Source organism: Centroberyx affinis, unplaced genomic scaffold, assembly GCF_046629955.1.
Source record: "Centroberyx affinis isolate AG114_WGS23_722 - 3 ecotype Tasmania unplaced genomic scaffold, CSIRO-AGI_Caff_v1 ptg002451l_1, whole genome shotgun sequence".
Taxonomy (NCBI): domain Eukaryota; kingdom Metazoa; phylum Chordata; class Actinopteri; order Beryciformes; family Berycidae; genus Centroberyx; species Centroberyx affinis.
This window is the reverse complement of record NW_027280689.1, coordinates 87,932-112,578: the sequence shown is the minus strand read 5'-3', so window position 1 is coordinate 112,578 and position 24,647 is coordinate 87,932. Positions and strand designations below refer to the sequence as shown.

General features: G+C 40.5%; 1 protein-coding gene across 1 annotated transcript; it reads right to left on the bottom strand.

Moving 5' to 3' along the window:
* Nucleotides 1–8,695: 8,695 nt before the first annotated feature.
* Nucleotides 8,696–23,360, bottom strand: sh3bp5lb (SH3-binding domain protein 5-like, b). The gene is made up of 6 exons (XM_071533890.1): nucleotides 23,097–23,360; nucleotides 22,677–22,739; nucleotides 22,403–22,531; nucleotides 16,604–16,765; nucleotides 11,554–11,727; nucleotides 8,696–9,334 (listed from the first exon to the last, which is right to left on the bottom strand). The coding sequence occupies exons 1-6, from the start codon at nucleotides 23,358–23,360 to the stop codon at nucleotides 8,696–8,698; spliced, it is 1,431 nt and encodes a 476-aa protein (XP_071389991.1).
* Between the last annotated feature and the right edge of the window lie 1,287 nt (nucleotides 23,361–24,647).

The window sequence follows — 24,647 nt, the reverse complement described above, 5'->3', positions numbered from 1 at the left end:
CCTGCCTTAACAATTTCAACTGTATGGCTTTCAATGGAGAGTTTTAGGGCATGTTGACACCAAGCATGTTCTAAGTGGTTTATTTGAACTCTAGAACATTTACTACTTTAGTTCAGTTCGTTTCGGCCAGGTGAGAACAATGCCATTCGAACTCTGGTGGCAGCAAATGGAGTCATTCCTATGTTCCCCAGTTCTAGGGTTAGGGTTAGGTGGGTTGTGTGTAGATGTTTAGGGTTAGAGACCTTCAAAATCAAATAAAATGATAACCATTGGTTTTGTTGTGTTTATATAGCTGTTTTGAAGCCTTGTTCCAATAAAAAAACTGGATAATATTTATGAAATATTTTAACTTGAAATGGGTCAAATTTGACCTGAACACAATAGGAGGGTTAATGTGTGTTAACAGAATATTGTACTGGGGAACATAGGACCTTGGGAACTTAGGACCAAGTTAACTGCGGTTCGGTTTGTTAGAAGTGAGAACTTCATCCAGACAAACTACAGGAAACAACAAAACGCAAGGGATTATGGGTATAAGGAGACAGATATTGACATCTGATAGCCAGCAGTTCCTCATGCTTGGAAAGACTAGCATAACAAAATGAAGTCTGGACTCATGTTCAGCTATTTCTTCAAGTGTTCTTAACTGGTATGAACACCAGAGAAGAAGAGCACAAAAGTTACAGGGACTGAAATCAGATTAACTAGCTTCTGTACATGCTTTACAGTTTCAACCCATAGAGAATTTAGAGATGTGATTTAGTGTTGATTTACTCTTTAATGAAACTTCAAAATGTAATATCCTGCACATCATCCTGACAATATTACCTGTTTGTTGTTCCTTGGCTATTCATGACTTTGCAGTAGGTCGGGGAATACCTGCTTAACCACTCCACCAACTTCCACTTTATGGTGTTAGAGTGGGGAACAAAACAAAAGGACATTTTGTGATAGTCCAACCTATATTGAAAGCCTCAGAAAGAATATTATAACTGTATTAGTTCCATCCATTAGTCAATTTACACATGGCTTTACAGACATCATCTTGACAGTCCAGACATCATTTGTCTTTAGTTTGATGAAGACTGATCAAATTATCTTGAACATATCACATTGCCAATTTATCAAACTATTTGCAGCTGCACATTTCCATCTACCGTACGCTCAGTTTTCAAGATATCATTACAATTTTTTGTCTGTTTACTAATTAAGGTATGATGATTTCAAAAATCATGTTTTTTTTTTAATGTAATTTACGGTTTAGGAAGACAACACTGTGGGATTACAGTGAGTTTTTGCTATAAACAGAGGGGGGTGACCTCAGAATTGGGGGTAGATACCAGTGTACGAAAGATTTATCTCACTTCAGCCAACATGTCCTGAAAATTTGAACTCTCTAGGACATACGGCTGACTTTTTACAAATTTTTGAAGTTTTGATTTTAATATCTATGGAGATTTGGTTATTATGCAATAAGCCACGCCCACTTTCATCAATCATGACCAAATCTCATAAATTGACTTGGACATCATCCTAGAGTATGCAACAAATTTTCCTAAAAATCTGCGGTCAATTATGAGATATTAACTTTTTGCATTTGTAGCGCCCACTAGTGGTAGAACTCAAAATGCATTTGTGGGCATACCCAAGCAACACTCCTCAACATGTTTTTACAATTTTGGTTTGATCAGTTGAATGGTCAATGAGTTATGGCCAGTTTTGTGTTAGGCTGTGTTTCGTTAAAAGTTCATGGGTTGATAAAAGCCAAACCATTTGGCCTATCAAGTACCTTTATGAGAGTTTTATAGAGGATGGACCCAAGAATCAGATGAGTTGCAAAAAAAAAGTAGAAATGGTGGAAAATCCAATATGGCGGACATTGGAAGTGATGTATGGGTTGGACTCTGCACCTTCAAAAGAATCTCGGGACACAAGAATTTTCGGTTACACTTTACCATAAGGGTCACTAAGTTAAGGGTTAGTTAATGCTTAATAAGCATTAAATAACCCTTAATTAACAGTTAACGAATGTGTAATTTACTAATGGTCTTCATGTTAACTAAGGTATTAATTTATACATTATTTAATAGTTTATAAAGATGACTATTGAATAATGTATAAACTATTAAATAATGTATAAATTAATACCTTAGTTAACATGAACACCATTAGTAAATGATTACCAGACACATTAGTTAACTGTTAATTAAGGGTTAGTTAATGCTTATTAAGCGTTAACTAACCCTTAACTTAGTGACCCTTATTGTAAAGTGTTACCGAATTTTCTCTCTACAACAAATGGCTCAGAAATTATTGGCCAAATATGGTTGCTGTAGGACTTATGATTTCTGAGCTGCAGCCACTTTTAGCGGAGAAAAAGAAAGAAAGATGGAAGAAAGACAAATATCAGGAGAAAATATATGTTATCAGCAGCTTCAATCGAAAAAATATCGTTGTCAGTATCGGCCTTCAAAGATCGTTCAAACTCTTAATGCACACACACACTGACACACAACACCTTTCCACTATCTCTTTCAAGGTTACAGGAACACACCGAGCAGCCACCGCCACCGCTCTCACTGCTGCCCGCCTCTCTTCCCCCAGCAGTGCCTCACCGTCGAGTCGGCGGCGTTTGGCGTTTTCATGCTGCGATTATAAATGGATTATAAATGGATCGGCTTCATTATCGCGCGTATAAACGTTCCTTTTCCCCACCTTGCTCAAGTGGGAAATGGATAAGGAGCCCGCGCTTGACAAAGGGCATTCCGGCTGCTCTCCGTCTTCGGAGCTGTCATCGGCCTCCTTCCCCATTTCCCCATCCGTCCCTGTGTGATTGCTCCCTCCTCCATCATGTGTCACCTTCACTCACTACGGCCCTAAAATTACAGTCCGCGGCCAATTTCTCTCGTCTCCGCTTGCCCCCACTCGATCCCTTTTCACTATCACAATCAATTATCACATTTTCCGTCCCCTTTCACTCCTCCGCTCTTCATCTCTCTCCCCCTCTGTGGCCAGTCTGTGGTGTATTTATATCACTGCTGAATAATTGAAGCCCAGAAGTAGAAGATAATTGTCTGTTACCCCTCCATTTCCTGACCATTAACCTCCCCGCTATGCGTAAAACACACCAATATAGAGGTTTTGCAGTTGCAACATCAATCTCCTAACAGCCACAGCTGGATAGGAGAATTGGCTAGTTAATGTCTAAATATATAACAGCCAGGCTAGAAAGAGAGAACACCTGAACACCAGTAATGTTTTAAGTTAAAGTGAATAGTGTGATAAGGTAGATTTTTTCTCTCAATGTAGGTTACTGTGACACCGTAAACTGTCTTGTCTTTAGCCCTAGTCTCTACTCCAAAACATGAAGAGTAGGAGCTTGAGAAGAGTCAGCTAATTAACCTGAACAAACAGCTGGTGTTTGGCTTTGTTAGCTAGCTAGCATCAGGGTATCCAATTCCGGACAGCATATGACCAAGAAATCACAATCATATACCAATATATTTCATCCTGTACTGTATGCTGAAGTTTCTCATAAATAAACAATCCTCCATCTGTCTTTTTTAAAGTTTAATATCGCTTTTACCTTAACTTGTAATTGATTTTCTTCCAGTCCCTGCAAATGGATGATAGTGCACCTATTTTTGAGATTCAAAACTTGTATCCAATTCCGGACACTTACTTTTTATTCATATACTTGATATTAACCCTTTATTAACCCTTCCTGTACCTTCACAATGTTACAGATACTTGTAAGAAGTGCAGGCTATGTACTCAAAGCTCTTATTTTTCCATTTATCAGCCAATACTGATTCTCTACATGAAGTAACTGTCGCCCAAAGTGGGATTTAAGGCTTCCCGCTTCTTGTTCGTGACTAAGGGCGTAACTTAGTGTTTTATATGCTTAAATGTGTATAGATATTTAGGAAATTTGATACCTAGCTTCTGAAATGTGTATGAATTTCCGTCACTTAGCTTTCGGTTGGGAACTCCGTATAAAAATGCCGGTAAACACCGGAAATTACGCGAGTGACCGAGTGGCCGAAATTGGATACAATTCCGTTAACTAGCCAGCAAGCTAATTTAGAAAACCAACTGATGTTAATGTTCACATGTAACTACTAACCAATAACTCTTGCTACTAGCTACGTAATGTTAGCTAATACGCAAATCAGATGTGTTAACAAGAAGACAGTGACGGTTAGCTCACCAGATACTATGGTTAGCTAGCTAACAAGTTGACATTATCTAAACACAAAAAATTGGTCAGATATATCAGTAGTGAAATGATCAGTTCCCCATCAAAAACGGCACAGAAATGAACCAAAACAGAAACAGAAATGAACCATATCTATTCAATTCTGTTGAGATTGCCAAGTGTAGAAAACGTGTTCAGCTACTCTCCACTATTGTTGCCATGAGACGAGGACCTCCAACATGGCTGCCACAGGGTGTTGGTACGGTGACCAGATGTCCCGGTTTGTCCGGGATTGTCCCGGTTTCAAAATGGGTGTTACAGTTAGGTCCCGAATCCCGACAAATATCTGTAAAACACTAAAATGTCCCGGTTTTCAACATTCACTACCAAATTGTCCCGGTTTTCACCACAATTTAAATAATAATTATAGTATTATACTTGTTTTCAGTGCTTACATAGACGTTTATCATGTTCTGTCCCGCTCATTGTTACCTAACCCATTCAAAAAACATAAACAATGCATCACATAAACTATGTTTTGGTGGATTTTTGGAGACAAAACATCATTTTTGGTTTGCTGAGGCTCTGTCCATGGTGTTGAAAGGTGCAGTCACTAGGTGTGCTAAGCGCTGAAATAACAGTCCCCCATCCTGATGAAAACGCCTATGGTGCGTGCATAAGAGCATACATGTGCGCATGCATGAACGTGCGGGACACTTAATGGTCCCGGTTTGGGGGTTTGAAAATGTGGTCACCCTATGTGTTGGGTCACCTGAAAGCCCTTCATTCTGTTATGTATAAGTGAGTGTCTGTGGATCCTGTCACAGCCCTCCTATCTGAACCTGAAACAAGGATGTATTGTTCACTTATGAAATCCATCTCTATGCGACTTGACTCATTGATATGCATTATATATAGGGCAGCAGAAGCAACCATAGGGGCACTTCATATGTGCATCATTTCAATTCTGTACACCATGAATAAATAGGAAATGAATATGTGCACATAGAATAATGACAGAGGATAAGGCATTCGTAGAGGGCTTGACACTGTGAAAAGCCATCATTACCTGGTAACATATAATCCACTGTTGAAACATATAGAAAGTGTTCTGAATGTGATCTACAGCATACTCTAGGCATAGTTTGTCTCCATCACCCCCCCCCCGATTAACACTTATGAAAGCATGTTAAATAAAATTTTAATAAATGAAGTTCCATAAAATAACATTTGCATGTTAAATAAATTACATATCTGATGCTTAGCAGTAGCGTACATCTAGCCTACTACTCTTGAAAATTTACATTCATCTCTTACATGAACAAATGACGTACAGTATGTACTACAGGAAAGTTGGCCAATGGTAAAACAGGGTTCAGACCTATGTGATTAAAATACAACACAGAAGTCAAGTGCAAACAAGTACAGGTTACGCAAACCCACTTTCTAAGTTTGAAATTAATTCAAATGGCACAGCTTTACAAAACAAAGTATATACAATACCGTTTTGATTAGAATTTTTAGTCCATTTCAGATTCCACTGCCTGTGTCTGATGTAAACGTGTGGAGTGAAATGAGAAAAAACGGTGAAATTAGTAAAAAGAACCTTCCAGTTGCTTCTCCTTGAGTCACAACAAAATGTGTTAATCGCAAAACAAAGTAATTTAGTGTAAAGCAATTACATTTCACATTACCAGAAGCAGGGTTAGACCAAAATATCAGTTTGCCAGTTTGCCATCAGTAACCCCAACCCACTGCCGTCACTAATCTGACAAAAAAAACAACAAAAAAAACAAAGTGGCAAATATTTTAGTTACATCTAGATTGAGCTAGGAAAGCGCTTTATTGCATAACAGGTTTTGAATTTATTAGGTTTGCCCCATGCTGTCTCTCACCTGTATATTAAGTGATGCTCGCACGCCCAGTGTTCATATCACAATGTGTGCTTGCAACTGTGGCTATGTTGACAAAAAAATATATTTGCTGGCGAATATTTTAATTATAACCGGATTGAGCTAGCAGAGCAGTTTTTGGCGCAATAGTTGTGGAATTTATTAAGTTCGGGCAATGCTAACGAAACATTTTGGCTAACAGGCTACTATGAGTGTAGCTGTATATTAACGATGTGGTTATCCTGATTATTCCAGAACTATAGGGTAACACTTTACAATAAGGGTCACTAAGTTAAGGGTTAGTTAATGCTTAATAAGGTTAGTAAAAAAAAAAAAAATGTTTATGAACTGTTAATTAAGGGTTAGTTAATGCTTATTAAGCATTAACTAACCCTTAATTAACAGTTAACTAATGTGTCTGGTAATCATTTACTAATGATGTTCATGTTAACTAAGGTATTAATTTATACATTATTTAATAGTTTATAAAGATGACTATTAAATAATGTATAAATTAGCATTAGCATTAGCATTAACTAACCCTTAACTTAGTGACCCTTATTGTAAAGTGTTACCAACTGTAGTAACTTCATCTACAGCAACACCCTGCCTTAAAGGATGAGTTTGGCCATTTTAGACCTTAATATAATTTGTCTCTTACATACAAAAAGAACGTCCGGCTACTGCTGCGACACGGTGGGTGTATTTCTGTCGCAGAGCAAGGGGTGGAAAAAGACGGATCACTTGTCAAACCACAACGGGCGACCAATGAATGACAAGAGGGGGGAGGGAGGGGGAGTGGAAGTTTAATTTGGTCGACTGGAAACCAAAGCTGCGTATCCTCCTCCTATTTTTTTTGTCGCTATTCATCTCTCTCCCTCTCAGTGGGCATTTCTGTGTGAAAGGCCACTTCTCCCTTTTTTGCTAGACACTTCATAAACGGTTTTTAAAGATGACAGGGAACTGTTCAATTGAATGAAAAAGTTAAATATGGGACCTTTAAAGATACTGAATACTGGCACAATATAATATCAGCTATTGGCGGCTTCAATACAAAAGCACTGGCATTGACATTGGCATTGGCCTTGAAAAACCCATATTGGTCCAACCCTAACTTCAATGTTTAAAAAAATAAGTACATACTTTTAGCTGTTTCCATCTGAAGTACTGACTGTTAATGAACAATAAAAGGTTTTAAGTACATTCAATTTCAATGGAATTTCAGATATTTGACATCAACCTCTTGGATCTTTTGATAGTAGGATATATTTTGGCTGAGAGAATCTGATTTAGGACCCAAAGGCACTTGAAAAAATGAGCATAGAAAAAAATAAAATTACTATATTATCATCTATTTGGCTATTTCTATAAGCGTGAATGGGGTAATGGCCATCTGTACAACAGCTTGTGTAACAGTAAACTGATTTTCCATGCAAACTGTCCATGTATTATGTGTGTGCAAAGATCTTCTGTTAAGCTTTGGCCTAGGTAGGTTAGAGTTACATCTTCATCTAAGTAGACTATTGAAGCAATTTCTTCCTGACAAAACCAGATCCTAAAAGGTCAAATGAGAAGTTTTGTGGATATTTAAGGTCAAACGACAACCACTGTCAGTGAAGGCATTTTTTTGACAACTAGTGCTGACCTTTAGTATATGTCTAGAGCACAACACAGCAATGACTGTATTACAGAAAAAAAAACGTTTTGTTCACGATCTCATCAGTGCATATCTCGCATTGGAATATTAATAAGACGACACAGATGATGCTGCAGTCACTTTATGAGTCAACGGAAAAGTGCTATTTTGGCCACAGCGCTTAAACAGACCTCTTATGATGATAGCAGATGAAGCCTGTACCCTCTAAAACGATTAAAAATTCCATTTCAAAGGTTTGAACAGAGGTGATGCATGAACAATAGTCCCTCTTGTTTTTATTTGCTTAAACTTGGTGTTTTAGTTTGTTTTTTACTCATTTACTTTTGTGTTTGGGTGCGCATTATTGAATGAATGGATTATTCTGTAGTGCGTGATATTGCCTGCATTAAAGAATAAGCTTGTTTGTCCATCCTTAGGGCAAAGAAACATCAGTGGTATGTCCACACGGAGAAGCACGATCTAAAATGGTGCAAGTAAAACAAGAAGCATGAATAAAAACAAGCACATTTTGCGCTATTTATAAGTTTTGCCTGTTTCTACTTTACAGTGATTAGACTTTTGCAGCCTGCTGTTCGTTTCATGCACTGTCATTGATATTTCACCCCGCAGAGCAACAGACAGGATCAGAGCATGAGAACTCCTAGTCCCAGGGGAGGTCAGTGCATTCGCTAGGACTCCTCTCTCTCTTTATTGCTGTCACGCAGGGATTCATTAATGTGCGCCTGGTGTACCTGCCAACCCTCCCTGCTATTCCTAACTGCACTGTCACCATGATGCTGTGTCAATCAGTGTCAACGCTCATTTCAGATTCCCGGCAGCTTGTCTACCGTCTCTCGAGTCTCGGCCCGTCTTCGCTCCCCTCTAATTTCCTCTCTGATCCCTCATCATACGGCCACTGTGATCCTCCATCATCATCATCACTCGTCGGCTTCCTTCTTCCCGGGACTCTCATAGGCTAACGCTCCTGTGGTGCTGCTTGACGAAGCTCTCCTGCCTCTCTTTACCGGCCGCTCCCTTCTCTTGGTTGGCTCTGTCCCGCGGCGGGCCGTCGGTCGCCGCCTCCCTGCCTACCGGCCTCTGCAGTGGCCTCGCGTTCCTGTCCCTGTCCCTGTCCCTGTCCCTGTCCCAGTCCTCCCCCACCAGGCTCCCGGCGTCGCTGAGTTCCCCGAGGTGCTCCACAGAGTCGCACTTCTCCAGGTCGGAGGCGATGGTCTGCAGGCTGATGACGGACATGCAGTCCGATCCGGCCTGCTCCGCCTCCAGCCTTTCCCTCTGGCCCCAGCCGGACTCCCGGTGCCTCTCCACCCACTGCCTGGTCTTCTCCCCGTCTGCCCAGTCGCTCTCTATGCCGCCAACCCCTCCGCAGCTACCGACGTGAATCCCGACGGCAGCTCTGACCTCGGCCTCGGCCCCGACGGGGGAGCTTCGCCCCCCGCAGGCTGCGGGGCGCCCCCTTTTGGCTCGGACGCGCCCCCTCTGGGCGTGGATCTGCTCGCTGATCTGCTCCAGGTTGCGCAGAGCGACAGAATAGCGCGTTTTTACTTTCACCACCCGCTCCTCCAGCTGTACCACCTTAGCCTTATGTTCCTGCAAACACATAGTTACAGGCTGTTAGCAAGGATGGAAGTAACAAATTACAGTTACTAATGTTACTGTAATTGATTAGCTTTTTTGTGTAGTTGTGTAAAGTCTGTAATTTCACTTTTACTTCAGTATGTTTTGACTGAAGTATTGTGCTTTGCTTCATTTTAAATCACATCCATTACACAGTACAAATTTTGTAGCCTCTGCATTAGCATTGCATCAGTAACTGGCCAGTGGTAAACTGCATCATCAAACCTGCTAAATCATGTGGAATAAACATTAAGTTAACTAACTGTAACGTTAAATGATCAAATTTATCCATGATAGTAACATCCATCCAGCTACAGTAGCGGTAGTTTGTGTTAGCCTAGCTAGTTTGACTAGCTAGCTAGTTGGACAGCTAGTGCCAAAAGAAACAGCAATGTAACAACATTATTGAGTAATGTGATTGGCCATTTTCAGTTTTTTAATTACAAACTGAATAATGTCATATATTTCAGAATCTTATTTTTATAACACTCAATGCAGTAATGTGCAAGGTTATTATAGTTTTGCATTTTTCATTAGTTTTTAATTTTATTTCGTTTTGACGGGTTTGCTAGTTTAGTTTAGTTTTCATTTTTTGAAAATGCTTAGTTTTAGTTTAGTTTTTATTAGTTTCAGTGTTAGTTTTAGTCTTTTTCTGTAATATGGGGTATTTGTCAGGGGCGAGATTCAAAAATTCAAAATACTAAGCTTATGTATGAAATAAATTGACAAAGACGAAAACTAAACACATTTTCTCTATAATTTTCGTTTATTTTAGTTTGTTTTGTAAACACACAATACAGTTTCAGGGTTAGTAGTTAGTTATCTTAGTTATCGTTTTTTTGTAAAGCGTCTTTTTTTTTTTATTTCAGTTAACGAAAATGTTTTTTCACACAGAGTTTTCGTTATTTCGTTAGTTTTCGTTAACGATAATAACCTTGGTAATGTGATATCGCATCTAATAACTAGCAACATCACATATTGAACTCTGTTAAGTAGATTTTTACACCAGGAATTTTATTTCTATATCAGTAAAATTTCAGCAGTGAGAGTACTCCTACTTGATTAGGGGTATTTTGGCACTCTCTCCACCCCTGGCTGTTAGAGAACATTTCTAATTTGGCTAACTGTTTGTAACCGTGCATTCAGACTGTGAGCAACAGGACCAACAAGTCACCAGAATTCCATTAATGTCCTACAGAGCTGACTAACCAGGGAAACAATAAGATTTCAGTGTTTCCTTACTGATGTGATTTTGTTTCATGAACAAAAGTTCAGCCTGGCAAGTGGAAAGTTCAGCCTGGCAAGTGGAAATGAAGTTGATGATAGCCATTCAAAGATTCCCAGTTCTCTACAACTTTTATTTGGAAGACAACAGGAATTTCAAAAATGATGTTTGGAGAACGGTTGCATGTGTTGTTGGGCTCGATGGTAAGCTCTGAAGTCATTTTATTGAGTTATTTCTGTTTATATTCAATTACTGCTGCCTGATTACTTCATGCTAGTTATGTTAACTCATCAAAACAATGTAATGTTATGAAAGACAATACCAAAGGGGTGAAAAATACATAATTTCCCTGTTCCTAGCTGCAGAAAAAGAAGCACTATATCGCATTAAGAGCACATGAATTGTGTTCTTCTTCAGTGGATTTCAGACTCTGTCCCCACGGTTTCGCAATGGATTCGGAGTGTTATGGAACTTATCCCTTTAGAAGCTATAAGCTTCTGGCTCAAGGACAAACCATTGAAGTGTTTTCATATTTGGGACCCCTTTCTGGACTATATTGGAGAGGACGGGGCCCAGGCCCTTCGGAGTGGTCTCTACAGACTAGCATGGATTGAGATCTCCAGGTACGTTTCCATGTAGGTCTTAGTGTATAATATGCCATTATCCCATCATTACACCTGATTACCCTTGTTATACATAATTATATAAACCTTCTGTCTTGGTGTTTTATCTCTGTTTTCTATTATTTATTTACATTTATTTCATTTTTGATTATTTGACTATTTTTTGGTTCTCTTGTGTGTGTGGAGAATGTGTTCGGAGTTGAGGGTAAGTTGGAACAGAGGGTACATATTTTTATCATGCTTGTTCATCCTTAATTGTCTGACCCTCTGGAAATCAATATATATACTTTTAAAAAAAACAACAAAGAGCACATGAATTCCCTCCCATGTGCCTGGTTACACACCTCCAGAATGTGGTTGAACTGCGCCTTGAGCTCAAAGTAGGGTTTGGACTTGAGGATGACCTTCTTGAGGGCTTTCTGGAGGGTCTGGACGCGAGCCTCGGCGTCCTGGCACAGCTGGGTGACGCGCTGGTGCTCCCGCTCGCTCCGGAGGCGCTCCTCCTCCGCCTCGTTCACCTAGCCGGCACAGAAAACATGAATCCGCGCGGACATATTTGCAAAGTCACCCTCGTCAGACATTACCTGTCTCCCAGACTAGACAGGGTTCGCACCGCGGTCCTTATGCCCACAAATCAGTGGGCGCGCTTCCACGACCTAAAAATGTTCGTCCTTCCCGGCTTGCTAAGGTTGCTTTTCTAAAAATAAACAAGCAATATATAACAATGAGAAGGATATAGGAATATGAAGGACACAGATACGTGTAGCAAATACACTGTGCATGGGATTCACATTAACGGGTCTTTAGAGACCATGTCAGTCTTGTCAACCTTGTAGTCTACTATAAGACAGTGAGCTCCCCCAAGATTTACACACTGTCAGAGATCAGTGGTTCTCAAACGTGGGGTCCGGGGACCACCAGGGGTCCTTGAGGGGGGTTCCAGGGGGTCCCCAGCATTTACAAGAAGTTAATACAATTAGAGAATGTAGAAGAATGACTGTTTCGATCATAGTTTCTCTGTTATCTCTCTACCTACAATACAGATAGTCATGGAATTCTGGACAAAATCATATCTGACAATAAAAAATATTCTCAGATTTGGGTCTGAGAGACAAAACCTCATCAAATGGGGGTCCGTGGCCCTAATGTGGACTAAATTTGGGGTCCTTCACATGAAAAAGGTTGAGAATGTCTGGTATAGATAATTCCCCCAATCATTTTTAACAGGCTTCAAGATGGTGTCTGGACTGAGCCTGGACTCTAGCAATGCCCAAGGTTTCTACCGTGGCCTTGATGTAAAATTGACTTTTCCATGACTTTACATAAGTGCTTCCATGACCTTCCCGGTTTGTTAAAGTTGTTCTTCAGTCTGCTTTCTAGTCCAGTTGGGCTGCAAGCCATCTATTGCAATGAATGTGTGAAACAAGATGGGACATATATTCTGCTATATTCCTGGAAGGTAGGGTTGAACAATTTTGAAAAAACATCTAATTGCGATTATTTTGCCTGATATTGCAATTGCGATATGATTTGCGATATTAGAGGGAATGGTAATTTTTACATCATTATTCTCATTTTCATTGAAAAACGTATTAAAATGATTATGGTGTGATTTTTGCAGGGATCTGTACCAAACAAAGATGTTTTCTTAAGTCTGTAGAATATGATGTGTAGGCCAGGACATCTCTGCAGCACCACAATATTTACTTTAAAATGGTATTTTGACACATTTCGCCTTTAACAAATATTGCACCTCCTGCAATTTGAAAATTGCAGTAGGCCATATTGCGATTTCGATAAAATTTTGATTAATTGTTCAGCCCTACTGGAAAGTAATCCACTTCCCTGATATTCCCTGACTTCTCCAGAAAATGTATCAAATTCCCTGACTTTCCCTGACTTGAACACACTCTCAAAATTCCATAATATTCCAGGAATTCCATGACCAGCGGGAAGCCTGACTACAGAACAGACTGAACCACAGCAGCAGCTCCAGCTGAACTCTGCAGGCACCTTTACCCATTCCCATCAATCATTAAAATCGCAGCAGCACAATGACCTTTAAAGTTGAATACAGACAGAGCGGAATACCTGATTCTCCTTCACACATGCTTCACACAAGTTTCCCTCTGGCAACAAAGGAACACTGAATATTAATTCGAGGATGTGCTTGTCCTGGCGAGTGATTGAGTTGAGAATCTCTACAAGCCATTGTGAACATCTTCACTTTGTAATGTTATGAATACTCTGAAATAACTCTACTGGAGTGCTCAATTACAGTACACAGCAGGGATGTATAATGGGTGCTTTGGAGGGGAAATTAGCGTGTGAATGAGTACATTCAACCTTGATCTAAGAGTAAGTGCACATTAATCATCATTGATTAGTGACAGAGAGCAGCGGTCCCCGGTGGTCTGAGTGCTCTTGGACTCCGTACCAAATGCTGATAAGACTCCATGGATTTGTACTTGCAATGGAACCATTTTAGGATAAGATAAAATGAAACTTTAATGACCACTATTTAATGACAACCATAATATATCTGTGGGGGGGTTGACAGGGTTGTTAATCAATGTCATACCAATCCTAATATTGTTTAAGGGACATTCCAGTGTGATTTGAGTTTGGCTCATTTTTTAGATTTTCCATCCATTTAATATTCATTGTTCACAATTAAATATATTTTGAAATCGGTTGTGCCAAACCTTTTGGGCTCATTCACTCCCATTCAGTTCCAAAACGGCACAGAAAACAACTCCTGAGACTTCGAATTCAGTCAGTAAAGGTAATCCATCACTGTGAAAAAAGGCTGCCAATTGCGTTTTGCAAAGTTGCATCAGAATGCCAATATCAGGCTCTAAGCTTTTACATTTTGAACAAAGTTCCTTTCACCGTTTCATGTCAGTGAGCGTATTCAGGAACACTGCAAGAGCTGAGACGAGACACTTTCCACTTTCTGCTTATCCGATTTCAGCGTTTTCCTCTCCAAAATAAAAGTTTCAAGCAATAGCTAACATTCTCTGCGGTTACATTACGACCCGCCTTCTGTCAATCACAACCCAGTCGAGCCAAAAGACAAAGCAAGGTGCTTCCACTAGCAATAGCCCATAAAATTAAACGGAAAATAAAGCTAGATTTTACACAATTATGGCTTAAAATTGGTGCCCTTTTCTTTACTTGGAGTAAATATATATGTCGTAATATATAGACAGCGTTTATTTTAAAATATTAAGATTTACCTCTAAGACGAGGGCGAACAAGCAAAAATCTCATAATGTGATAAAAGAGTATTTAAAGTATTCAAAGTGCTGAAAAATGATTTACAGTGATGTAAAACAGTAAGGGAATGAGTGAAAACTCCAATCATGCTGGAATTGTCCTTTAAGGCCCCTTCAAGTAGAAGGTGTGACTGAAAGAGGAAAACGTATGGATTACAGCAGTGATTCTCAACCTTTTTCATATTAAGGACCGCTAATTTAGTCCACATTAGGGCCATGGACCCCCATTTGATGAGATTTTGTCTCTCGGACCCAAATCTGAGATCATTTTATTGTTAGATTTGATGATTTTGACTATCAGTATTGAAGGTAGAGAGATAACAGTGAAACTATAATCAAAATAGTCATTCTTCTACATTCTATAATTGTGTTAACTTCTTGTAAATTAAATAATAGTGAAGTTTAACAATTGATTAATTAGCTGGGGACCCCCTGGAACCCCCTCAAGGACCCCTGGTGGTCCCCGGACCCCACTTTGAGAACCACTGGATTACAGCATTATGAAGGTGTGTAAATTAATGGCAGAAGAATTTAGACTGCAGAATATGTACAATATGAAAATAGCCTCTGTCTTGGCCACTATTGGATGTTGACTCAACTTTTTCACGCCTATCTAATCATTTTCAAAGATATTTTTTTCTCTACCTGGTCCACTTTGGTTTATTTTCTCCCCAGCACTACAGACAAAAGGGATTACACTTGTGTGTAATGGTCCTCAAACTTCTAAACTACATTGATTAATCCATTTCTATGCATTGAGTAGTTTGATGTTGAAGGGTCTAGTACAGAGCTCCTGCCGATAGATCTACATCTCTGTTCATCCATTATTTTTACATCTGAAAAGATATGCAAATGTTTTTTTTTTGGCCATTTTGCCTTGATTTTGGATAGTTGACAGTAGAGATTGAAAAATTAGGAGAGAGAGGCGGGGATGACGTGTGACAAAGGTCCCAGACAGACAGATTAGAACCCAGGACACGCCTTAGCCCACTCATCTACTAGGATGTCCCGTTTATTGCCTATTTTTGGTCTTGGTCTTGAATAGGACTCGATTTGCTCTGGGTCGGTTTTGACTTGGGCCAAATATCAAATCCAAGAATGCCAAGTCAAGCACAGGGAAGCATCCTTACAGTTTGAGATGACCTGTGTGCTTGACGTTGTGTGCAATCAATTAAGACGCACAGCTGTTCATTTCCCCAGCTGTTTCAACTGGCTCTGTACTACAGACTGCAGCACTGGGTGCGCTCCTTTTCATACAGCCAGGCCACAAATCGGCGAGACATGATGACAAGAGGTGAGGGAGGAGCGTGTCTTTGAAATGAATTGGACCACTTCTGCTGGCATTTAGAGGTCTGAATAGTATAATAATAGTCTACTGCATGTATTTTCCTCTGGCATTAAGTAGTTACGCCTACATCATTTATGTATTTTAAGATTTCATTGGAGATTAGCATTAGGCTTACGCTGCAGTGTTTTTGTATTTATTAGTCATTATGTGGTCCATCTCCGCCAACACGCCGTCTGTCGCCTTTCAAATTCAGCTATGACGCCGTTTAAATGGTCTGGTCCGGTCGGAGGTGTCGCCAGCATGGTAGTGGTGTGGACCCACTGTTTGGATGTGATGTGTTGTTCTCACAATGAATCGTGGGAGCATTCATTCTTATCGGTCAAGTCACCATCCGAGGCATCCTCGGTTGGCAAGTTAACTTCTTATCCGCCCTCCATCATTGTGATGTTTTGTTTTGGAATGGTACGTCAGCCGTTATATCAGATATTATGTCAAATGTGTCATGGAGGATACAAGAATGCACAAGAACCCAACTTGAGGAAGAGCTCACGTCTCAACCCCCTTCGGACCTGGTTTTGACTTGAACTTGACTCGACCTGGTCTTAGAATTGACTCAGATTCGACTAAGGTGGTATTGACTACAGCCCTGGGTTAACAGTCTGGTTTCCACTCCAGTTAGGCTGAAAACGACCATATAATGCAATAAATGTGTGAAAATACATTCTGCTATATTTATGTACAGTGACCTGTTGGTAAAATTCCTTGACTTTCCCTGTCTGGAATACACCTCTACAAATTCCAGGACCAGTGAGAAGCCTGGGTTTGTACCTTGGAAGTGGCGTGGTTGAGCATCTCTTGCCAGGTTGGGTCCAGGGTGTTCCTATCAGCCAGAAGGCCCTGCTCCGCCACGTACACCATCTCTCTGGCAGCAGTATGCATGGACACGGCCCTCTCGTACCTCAGAGCTGCCTTCTGGGTCTCCTGTTGGGCCTGGAGGAACAGCCAATAACAGCTAGGTAGGTAATCCATGGCATCAATAAAGAGGGTACAATCATTTAAGGGCTGCCAGCTGGGTGGAGTTGGTCCTTCCGGCAGCAGGCTGCCGACAGAAACAACCAACCAACAACCAAAACAGAAAGTCACAAGCAAACCAGTAAATGCTTCTCACCTTCACAGCCAAATGTACTGTATCTAAAGAAACATTCAACCTTCATGTACATTTGTCTGTCATTTCTCTTGACTTGTTAAGACTAAAAAACAAAACAAAAAAACAACTACCTTCATGAATTTTTAGAATAGGTAAATTTGTACGTTATTTGATCTGAATTAAAGTAATAATCCATGACATTTTGACAATGTCCGTTTTGCTACTCTACTAACACTGATGGATATAACATTCATTCTACACTTTTCTACACATTTCTACACTTCATCCCTCACTAAGTTCTGAAAGCTTTTGTATTTGCACCTGGGCCGCGTTCGGAATGGTTTACTACCATACTAAACATACTGCATGTGCCATAGCGTTACATGTTGCATGTAGTGTGTATAGTGTGAGTAGGTTGTATGCCTCTGCCAATAAACTTTGTTTTATCATTGCAAGGACAGTCTTTATTTATTGAACATATATAATTAATGTGATTATTAGGTCAACTTAAAGGATTTTGGTGTCTGTAAAAGTAAGTGACAACACTTCCACTGTTTTTGTAGAATGACCCAAGATCGTTTTCTCAGCTACAGTGGTAAGCAAAACATTATGATGTCACAGTGAAGTTGACCTTTGAACTTTTGGATATAAAATGTCATCACTTCATAATAATTTTATCCTATTAGATATTTGTGTGAAATTTTGTCATAATTAGCGTATGAATTCTTGAGTTAAAAACGTCTTTTGTGAGGTCACAGTGACCTTGACCTTTGACCACCAAAATCTAATCAGTTCATCCTTGAGTCCAAGTGGACGTTTGTGCCAAATCTGAAGAAATTCCCTCAAGGCGTTCCTGAGATATCGCGTTCACGACAATGGGACGTACGTACGGATATATGGACAACCCGAAAACATAATGCCTCCGGCCACGGCTGTTACCGGCATGGAGGCATAAAAAGAAGACCACTACAGATAGCCTCAATCAATCGCAAGTATAGCTTTCCAAATATAAGGCTTCCTATCCAAGTAAGATACAAGAAATCTTACTCAACTTCACAGTAAGCAACGTCTGAATGATTGGGTCTGCTCCGTTAGGGAGTGGCGGTAGCAGCAAGGGCCGAGGAAACCGCTTATAAATGGAGCGCAATCTGTCAGCCGGCAACAAACGCAACATTGTCGGCACACCTGGCAGCTGAGTAAACAAACGACAACGGACGACGGAGCAAAAGCCTGGTTGTAGCTGGCCTATTTGACTCGCAGACGTCCCTCCAATCAGAACCACCACAATTCCATCGCAGGTCAAGTAGTCTATCTACCTTCAAGCAGTGATATGAAATGACTGCCAGCATGCAGACCAGTTATGGTTTTGTTAAAGTCTGAATAACATTTCTCAATTCACTGTTTTATCCATCGCGCCCAGCATGTGCTGATTTTAAATGGAATGAAAACCACACCCACCCGGGCCACAAGCGGACCCACTGCTAGCATACATAACACCATCTATTGCTTTTGTTGGTTATTGCAGTGATTCTCAACCTTTTTCATATCACAGACCTCTAATTTAGTACACATTAGAGCCATGGACCCCCATTTGATGAGATTTTGTCTCTCGGATCCAAATCTGAGAATATTTTTATTGTTAGATATGATTTTGTCCAGAATTCCATGACTACCTGTATTGTAGGTAGAGAGATAACTGTGAAGTTTAACAATTTAGCGATTTGCTGGGGACCCCCTGGAACCCCCTCAAGGACCCCTGGTGGTCCCCGGAACCCACGTTGAGAACCACTGGCTTAGTGGCACAGATTTGTTCAAACAGCTGTTGATTTACCTAGCACTACCTAGCCGTTACTTTCCTAAACTTTGACTAAAATAGCTAATACACATAACACATTCTTATTTTAAAGGATAAGCTTGGCGATTTTGGACCTACTATATATAAATTGTCTCTTACATATCTGTAGTACTTGGACCCACAGAGAATATTGGCTCCTGAGTCAGCTGTCGGTTGAAACGGCGAGCTCTGTTGCTAGGCCTCTTGCTGCTAACACTAGCTGCGATTACATGAGCCATATGTTTTCAATCTAAATGAAATCATTCTGATTGAAGATTCCGCTGCAAGTGTTTGCATGAGTGCTAAATAAAATGACTGCATGGTGTGCGTTTACATGCTCCAACGTATGTAATCAGAATAAAAGTTTCTGACGTGCAAAATAACGAATCCAGCATTCTAGCACGGGCTTACGTTTTTAAAAGATGGATCTGCGTCAGGCTTCTTGGCACCATTATTGCTTTACAGCTGTTGTTTCTGATGAAGCAACAGTTTTATCAGAACATACAACTCCAAAAATGTCAGCAACAGACATTTTGTTTCAAATTCTCCCAGAAAAAAGTAAACGTCACTGATGTCATTTGCGTCAAATGGCCAACTATGGTCAGAAAGAGTATAGATATTCCAACCACAGAAAGTGATCAGAATGAGCGCTTACATGACGAAATTTTATCAAATGTATTATGAAAGGGTTATACCATCCCTCTCAAACGGAATTAAATTTCATTCGGAAAGAGGCGGTTTATTCGTATTGAGTTGGTTACATGAGGCATTTTTATTCTGATTGGGCTACTATTCTGATTATTAGTGGAATACACGGCTCCATGTAAATGCAGCTAATGAGTCCAAACAGGGTTTGTCCAAAATATCTCCAAAAAAGCCATTTGTAGGCTCCACATTTGGACTCATTGTTAGCAGCAAGAGCCCGAGCAATGGAGCTCGCCGTTTCAACTGACAGCTGACTCGAGGGTCAATATTCTCTGTGGGCCCAAGTACTACAGGTATGTAAGAGATATACAGATACAAAATCGCTTAACTTATCCTTTAAACAGTGTGAAATGGGTATCATAAAATTGCCTACATTGAATCATAGTTTTTCATAAGTTCATGTAGGTGAACCTATCACTACCACCATCCACTAATTTGTCAGTGGTCTTCCAGTGGTTGGGTATGGTGTCTTAGGGCGTTTTCACACCTGCACTTTTAGTCCAGTTAAATCGGACTCTGGTTCGTTTTCCCCCTTGGTGCGATTCGTGTGGGCAGGTGTGAACACAGTAATCGCACTCGGGTGCGGACCAAAACAACTGCACCGAGAGCCTTTAGGGGAGGTGGTCTCGGTCTGGTCTCAAACAAACTCTGGAGCGGTTCGTTTGTGGTTGGAACGTGATCCGACCTCGATCCGACCCAACTACCAGGTGTACTCAATTTACTCCGCAAGTTTGAGCTAAATGGTTCCTATAGCCAGGTATAGCAGGTATAGCAGGTATAGCAGGTATAGCAGGTATAGCAGGTATAGCATTTTCAAGACGTTTCCTCGAAGTGCATTCCGCATTCTGCTGGTACAGTTTTGCCTGGTATATTGCCCAGATAATTACAACAGTTATGAGCAAATGCCAACTCTGCTGTTGCTCCATGTTGCATAGCGATGTGCACTAGTCCAGAACACAGGACCTTCTTCCTGTATTTACTTTCTTGCTCCCGCCCCAGACACATCTGACCAATAAGCGGAGTGAACGTTCTCACGTGGTTTGTAGCTATGCATTTTGGTTCGCTTGGATTTTTCTCCGTGTGAAAAGAAACCGAACCAAGGGGAAAATGCTCTGAGTTTACAAACTCATCAACTGATTCGGACCAGAGCAAACGACCTATAGGTGTGAAAACGCCCTTAGAACGTTTCTGCAAAAGGTCTATATGCAATTCCAGAAGACACCACCAGGAAAGGTCTAGTACTGATCACATGGTAAAAAGTAGACAGAACCGAATGCCACAAATAGAAACATTTGACATGTAAAGAAAGGTTGACTGTATTCCAGTCATGCAGCACAGCGAGTTATGTCAAAGCCTGGGGGGAGATGTGTCTAGGTTAGTTTGGGAAGAGGCTGTTAAAGTCAAGGTGACTCAGATCACATGGGAGGATCTGGCCAACATCTCTGCATGAGGAAGCAGCAGGAGGGCCCGGCTGGGCGTAGAAGGATACGCAAAGTTTAAGGTCGCTGCTAAAAGATTGATGACTGCTTCAGCTTCAACGTCATGATCATTTTTATGATTTGGAATCTTAACATGACAGCCTCGCTCAACGGCTGTCAGATATGTTGTGGCGTCTGCTTTGTGGGTCGCATGATAAACAACAGCAAAGACTGTTGTTTTCTACATATACAATGATATGAACTCCTCTGAATTTACACTGACTAGACGTTATAATTTTGTAATCTGCATTTTTATAACTCTACAAATGACAGTGCTAACCAGTTCAGATTTATAATCCATTATTTGCTTAATTGTTTTCAATTAGACCCCTGCTCTTTATCCACACGATTTTCATTAGTTCAATTACAGTTTGAAATTACCCTTCACAATGTTGATTAAACATGACTGCCACTCCTGCCCCATTTCTTCAAGGGTTAAAGGTTTTACGTAATCAATTATGATTCATTAGAGCCACATCATTCAGCCTGCGCGATCGCTTACTGGTTGCTTACATATGCATTACCATCATTTAAAATTTGCATTTAGCCAGTACAAGCATATGTATACATTATGCAAATGTGAGGATCATAGAAGTGTTATGACAAGATAGATATGTTGTTTTCATAAGCTTAAAGAATGCTATTACAAGACATAGAGGTAGGCGGGACATACCATTCTGTGGTTATGTTACGCCTTGATGAATACAGGATTTTAAAGTTTGATATAGCATAGTACACCTAATTCCAAATTAATGGAAAATATGGACTATGATGACAAAAGGCTCTAATGACTTTCTTTTTCCATTTGACAATTAATGTCTTTGTATCTGTCAAGATCAAAATAGGTTTATTTAAACTCCTGGGCTGGATTGGAAGCCAGGACACCTGGCCCCACCATCAAAATTACTAGCCAATTACTTGTCTTCATGGATTTAATGATCATCTACAAGCGGCATATAGATCTGTGGATATCATGTAGGGCTGGGCGATATGGTTGAAATCAATATCATGATAATCATAAGGATTTTTCTCGATATCAATATATATCACGATATGGTTCATGTATGCAAAATCACGTTAAATAATCAAAGTTCATCTCATTGAACCGAATGGTGATGTTAGGTGTGATGTCAAACAAAACACAAATATTCAAATAATATTCCTACCATACCTCATTTTATGAGTTTTTAAGTAAAATGTGCTTGTCATCATCACTTTAGACAGCAGAAATGTGTGTCACGATATCAAAATATCTTCATATCATCACGATATGATTCCATTGACAGACGATAAACGATAATATTGAATTATCGCCCAGCCCTTGTGGATATCATGTCATACTGATCTTAAACCCATAAAAAAGATTTCAGCATATAATATTGGTGTCCCGACATATCTATTGTGTCCTAATCTATGCACATACACTGCCACACACACACACACACACACACACACACACACACCTCTTTGGCAAGTCTACGGGCTTCATAGTAGGGCCTTGCTTTCTCAATGCAGGTACCTAGCTGGGAGCCTTGAGCATTGAGCTTCCTCGCAGAATCGGTGAGAATCCTCCTGTAGCTCGACCTGGCGTCCTGCGGGGGAGCAAAAGACACAACAGAAACATCTGAACACTACATTCGGACGTATTCAACGATAATGGAACTACGCGTGAACAGCCGGTGCCGGGCGACGTCTGACACGAGCGTTCTGGTGGTCCGAGACAAAGAGCTCTCTCACATCCAGTTGCAGTTCCAGCTTGTTGATCTCGTCACTGGCCTGGTTGAGGTGCTCCAGCTCCTCCTGATAACAGAGAGGGAAAAGACATATGTTAGAGTAGAATGCGAAAAGATTATCCTCTGGAAAGGTAATGGAAATAGGAGGCATGAAAGCTTTTAATAGTGATGGGAGATTTGTAACCCAAATGTGGGCTTGAGCCTGCAAAATCCTAAGTGCAATTGAAAGGAACAGATTTGTGCAAACTCATATTTGTTATAATGTTGAGCTTGGGCTAGGGAATGTACTGTAACTGGAAACTAAATGATGCATGTAAGAAACCACATGCACCAACTTATAATATGCTGCATAGATTATCTATATAAACAATGTGACCTATCTTAAGTGGCCAGTTTAATAAGCATGTTTATGTTTCCATCATACCTGAATTCTTGGGTCCAGCTCCTCTTCGTATTTGCCCCCTTCCTCCTCCTCACCCCCAGCCTTTTTCTGCTTCCCCGCATCTCCATCATCCTCGCGCTCTCCTTTCATCTTGTCCGCTGTCTTTTCGTCCCCTCCTCTTCCTCTCAACATCGCGGCGCCGCTCTCCCCGTCCTGCGCGTCCTCCCCCGGGGTCTCCTCCCGCAGCTCGCCCGGCTCGGGGCCCCCGGCGCCGGTTGGACTTTCACGCGAACTCCCCCGCTCCATTCGCGGCCCCCACCCCCGGTCGTTTTCGTTCGGCTCGGTTCCGAGTCGAGTTCGCTTTAAGCGTGAACTCGATAAGGCAATGCAGTATTCGCGTATGCGCCGTTGAAAGCGCACGCGGTAAATACTGGTGTTGTAAACGTTAAAGTGTCACGTCGTTCTTTGGACCCGGACGTCATCTTTGCTAACGCTAGCTAGCCAGCTAGCCGCACTGCTTCTTCCTCAGTCCCTGCTGAGTGAGGCTGGATAACTCACCACTGACACCTTGTACTCTACTACTTTATTTTTTATCTGCTGACATGTGATAAATGAGTAGTATAACAAGAATGCATTTGGTTATCTTAACTTGTTTTTATTTCCAAACCATTGTTTATTATATTTTTTAAATTCTGAATCCTTATTTATTCACCATTTATGTCAGTTGTCCCTTTAAAGGAATAGTTCACCCAAAACTGAAAATTCTGTCATCATCTCCTCCCCCTCATGCCAGTTGAAACACAGGTGAAGTTTGTCCATATAACACACAGGGAGGCTGCCAGCACAACTCCATAGCAGCCTTCTCCAAAACAACTGAAGTCAGAGGGGACCGGTTCTTTATTTTTGGGTGAACTATTCCTTTAAGATTCTGTGATATAGTGCTTTGTCCTAAATGGATATAATTTGATATTTGTATGATGCCAAATTGTATCATTCCACATTTTTTAAAAAAAAAATCTAATTTTCCTGGTTCCTTCTTGTCTGACACAGGGTTCCCACTGTGGCTATGATGAAAAAATGAGTGCTTGTTCTTTCTTCCTGGCTTAATGTTGTTTTTCAGTCTGGTTTCCACTCCAGTGAGACAAGACTGAGACTTTCTCTGTCTGGAATACACCTCGCAAAAATTCCATGATATTCCAGAAATCCCATGACCAGTGGGATGAATTAGGGAACATACACACGTGCACACACACTTACACAATACATGTAAAATTATTGTAATGTGCTTTTTGTATGATCATGTCACACATATGAGAATGTCACTATTTATTATGTACTCAATTAACTAATGTACTTTTGGTAATGATGTTATGACCATTTTTAAGTAGAAAAGCCTAACCAGGGACAAGGGTCGCAAATTAGCCTTGGCTAGAAATCCCATATGCAAAACATCTGTATCATGTTATTGTAAACTGTTACAATGTTTGTTTTGCATTGTCCCTGACAAATAAACTAGTAAATAAATAAATAAATCCCTGCTGACTGCTGAGTTAACAATATTATTATTATTATCCAAATCCATATGTATTCCTT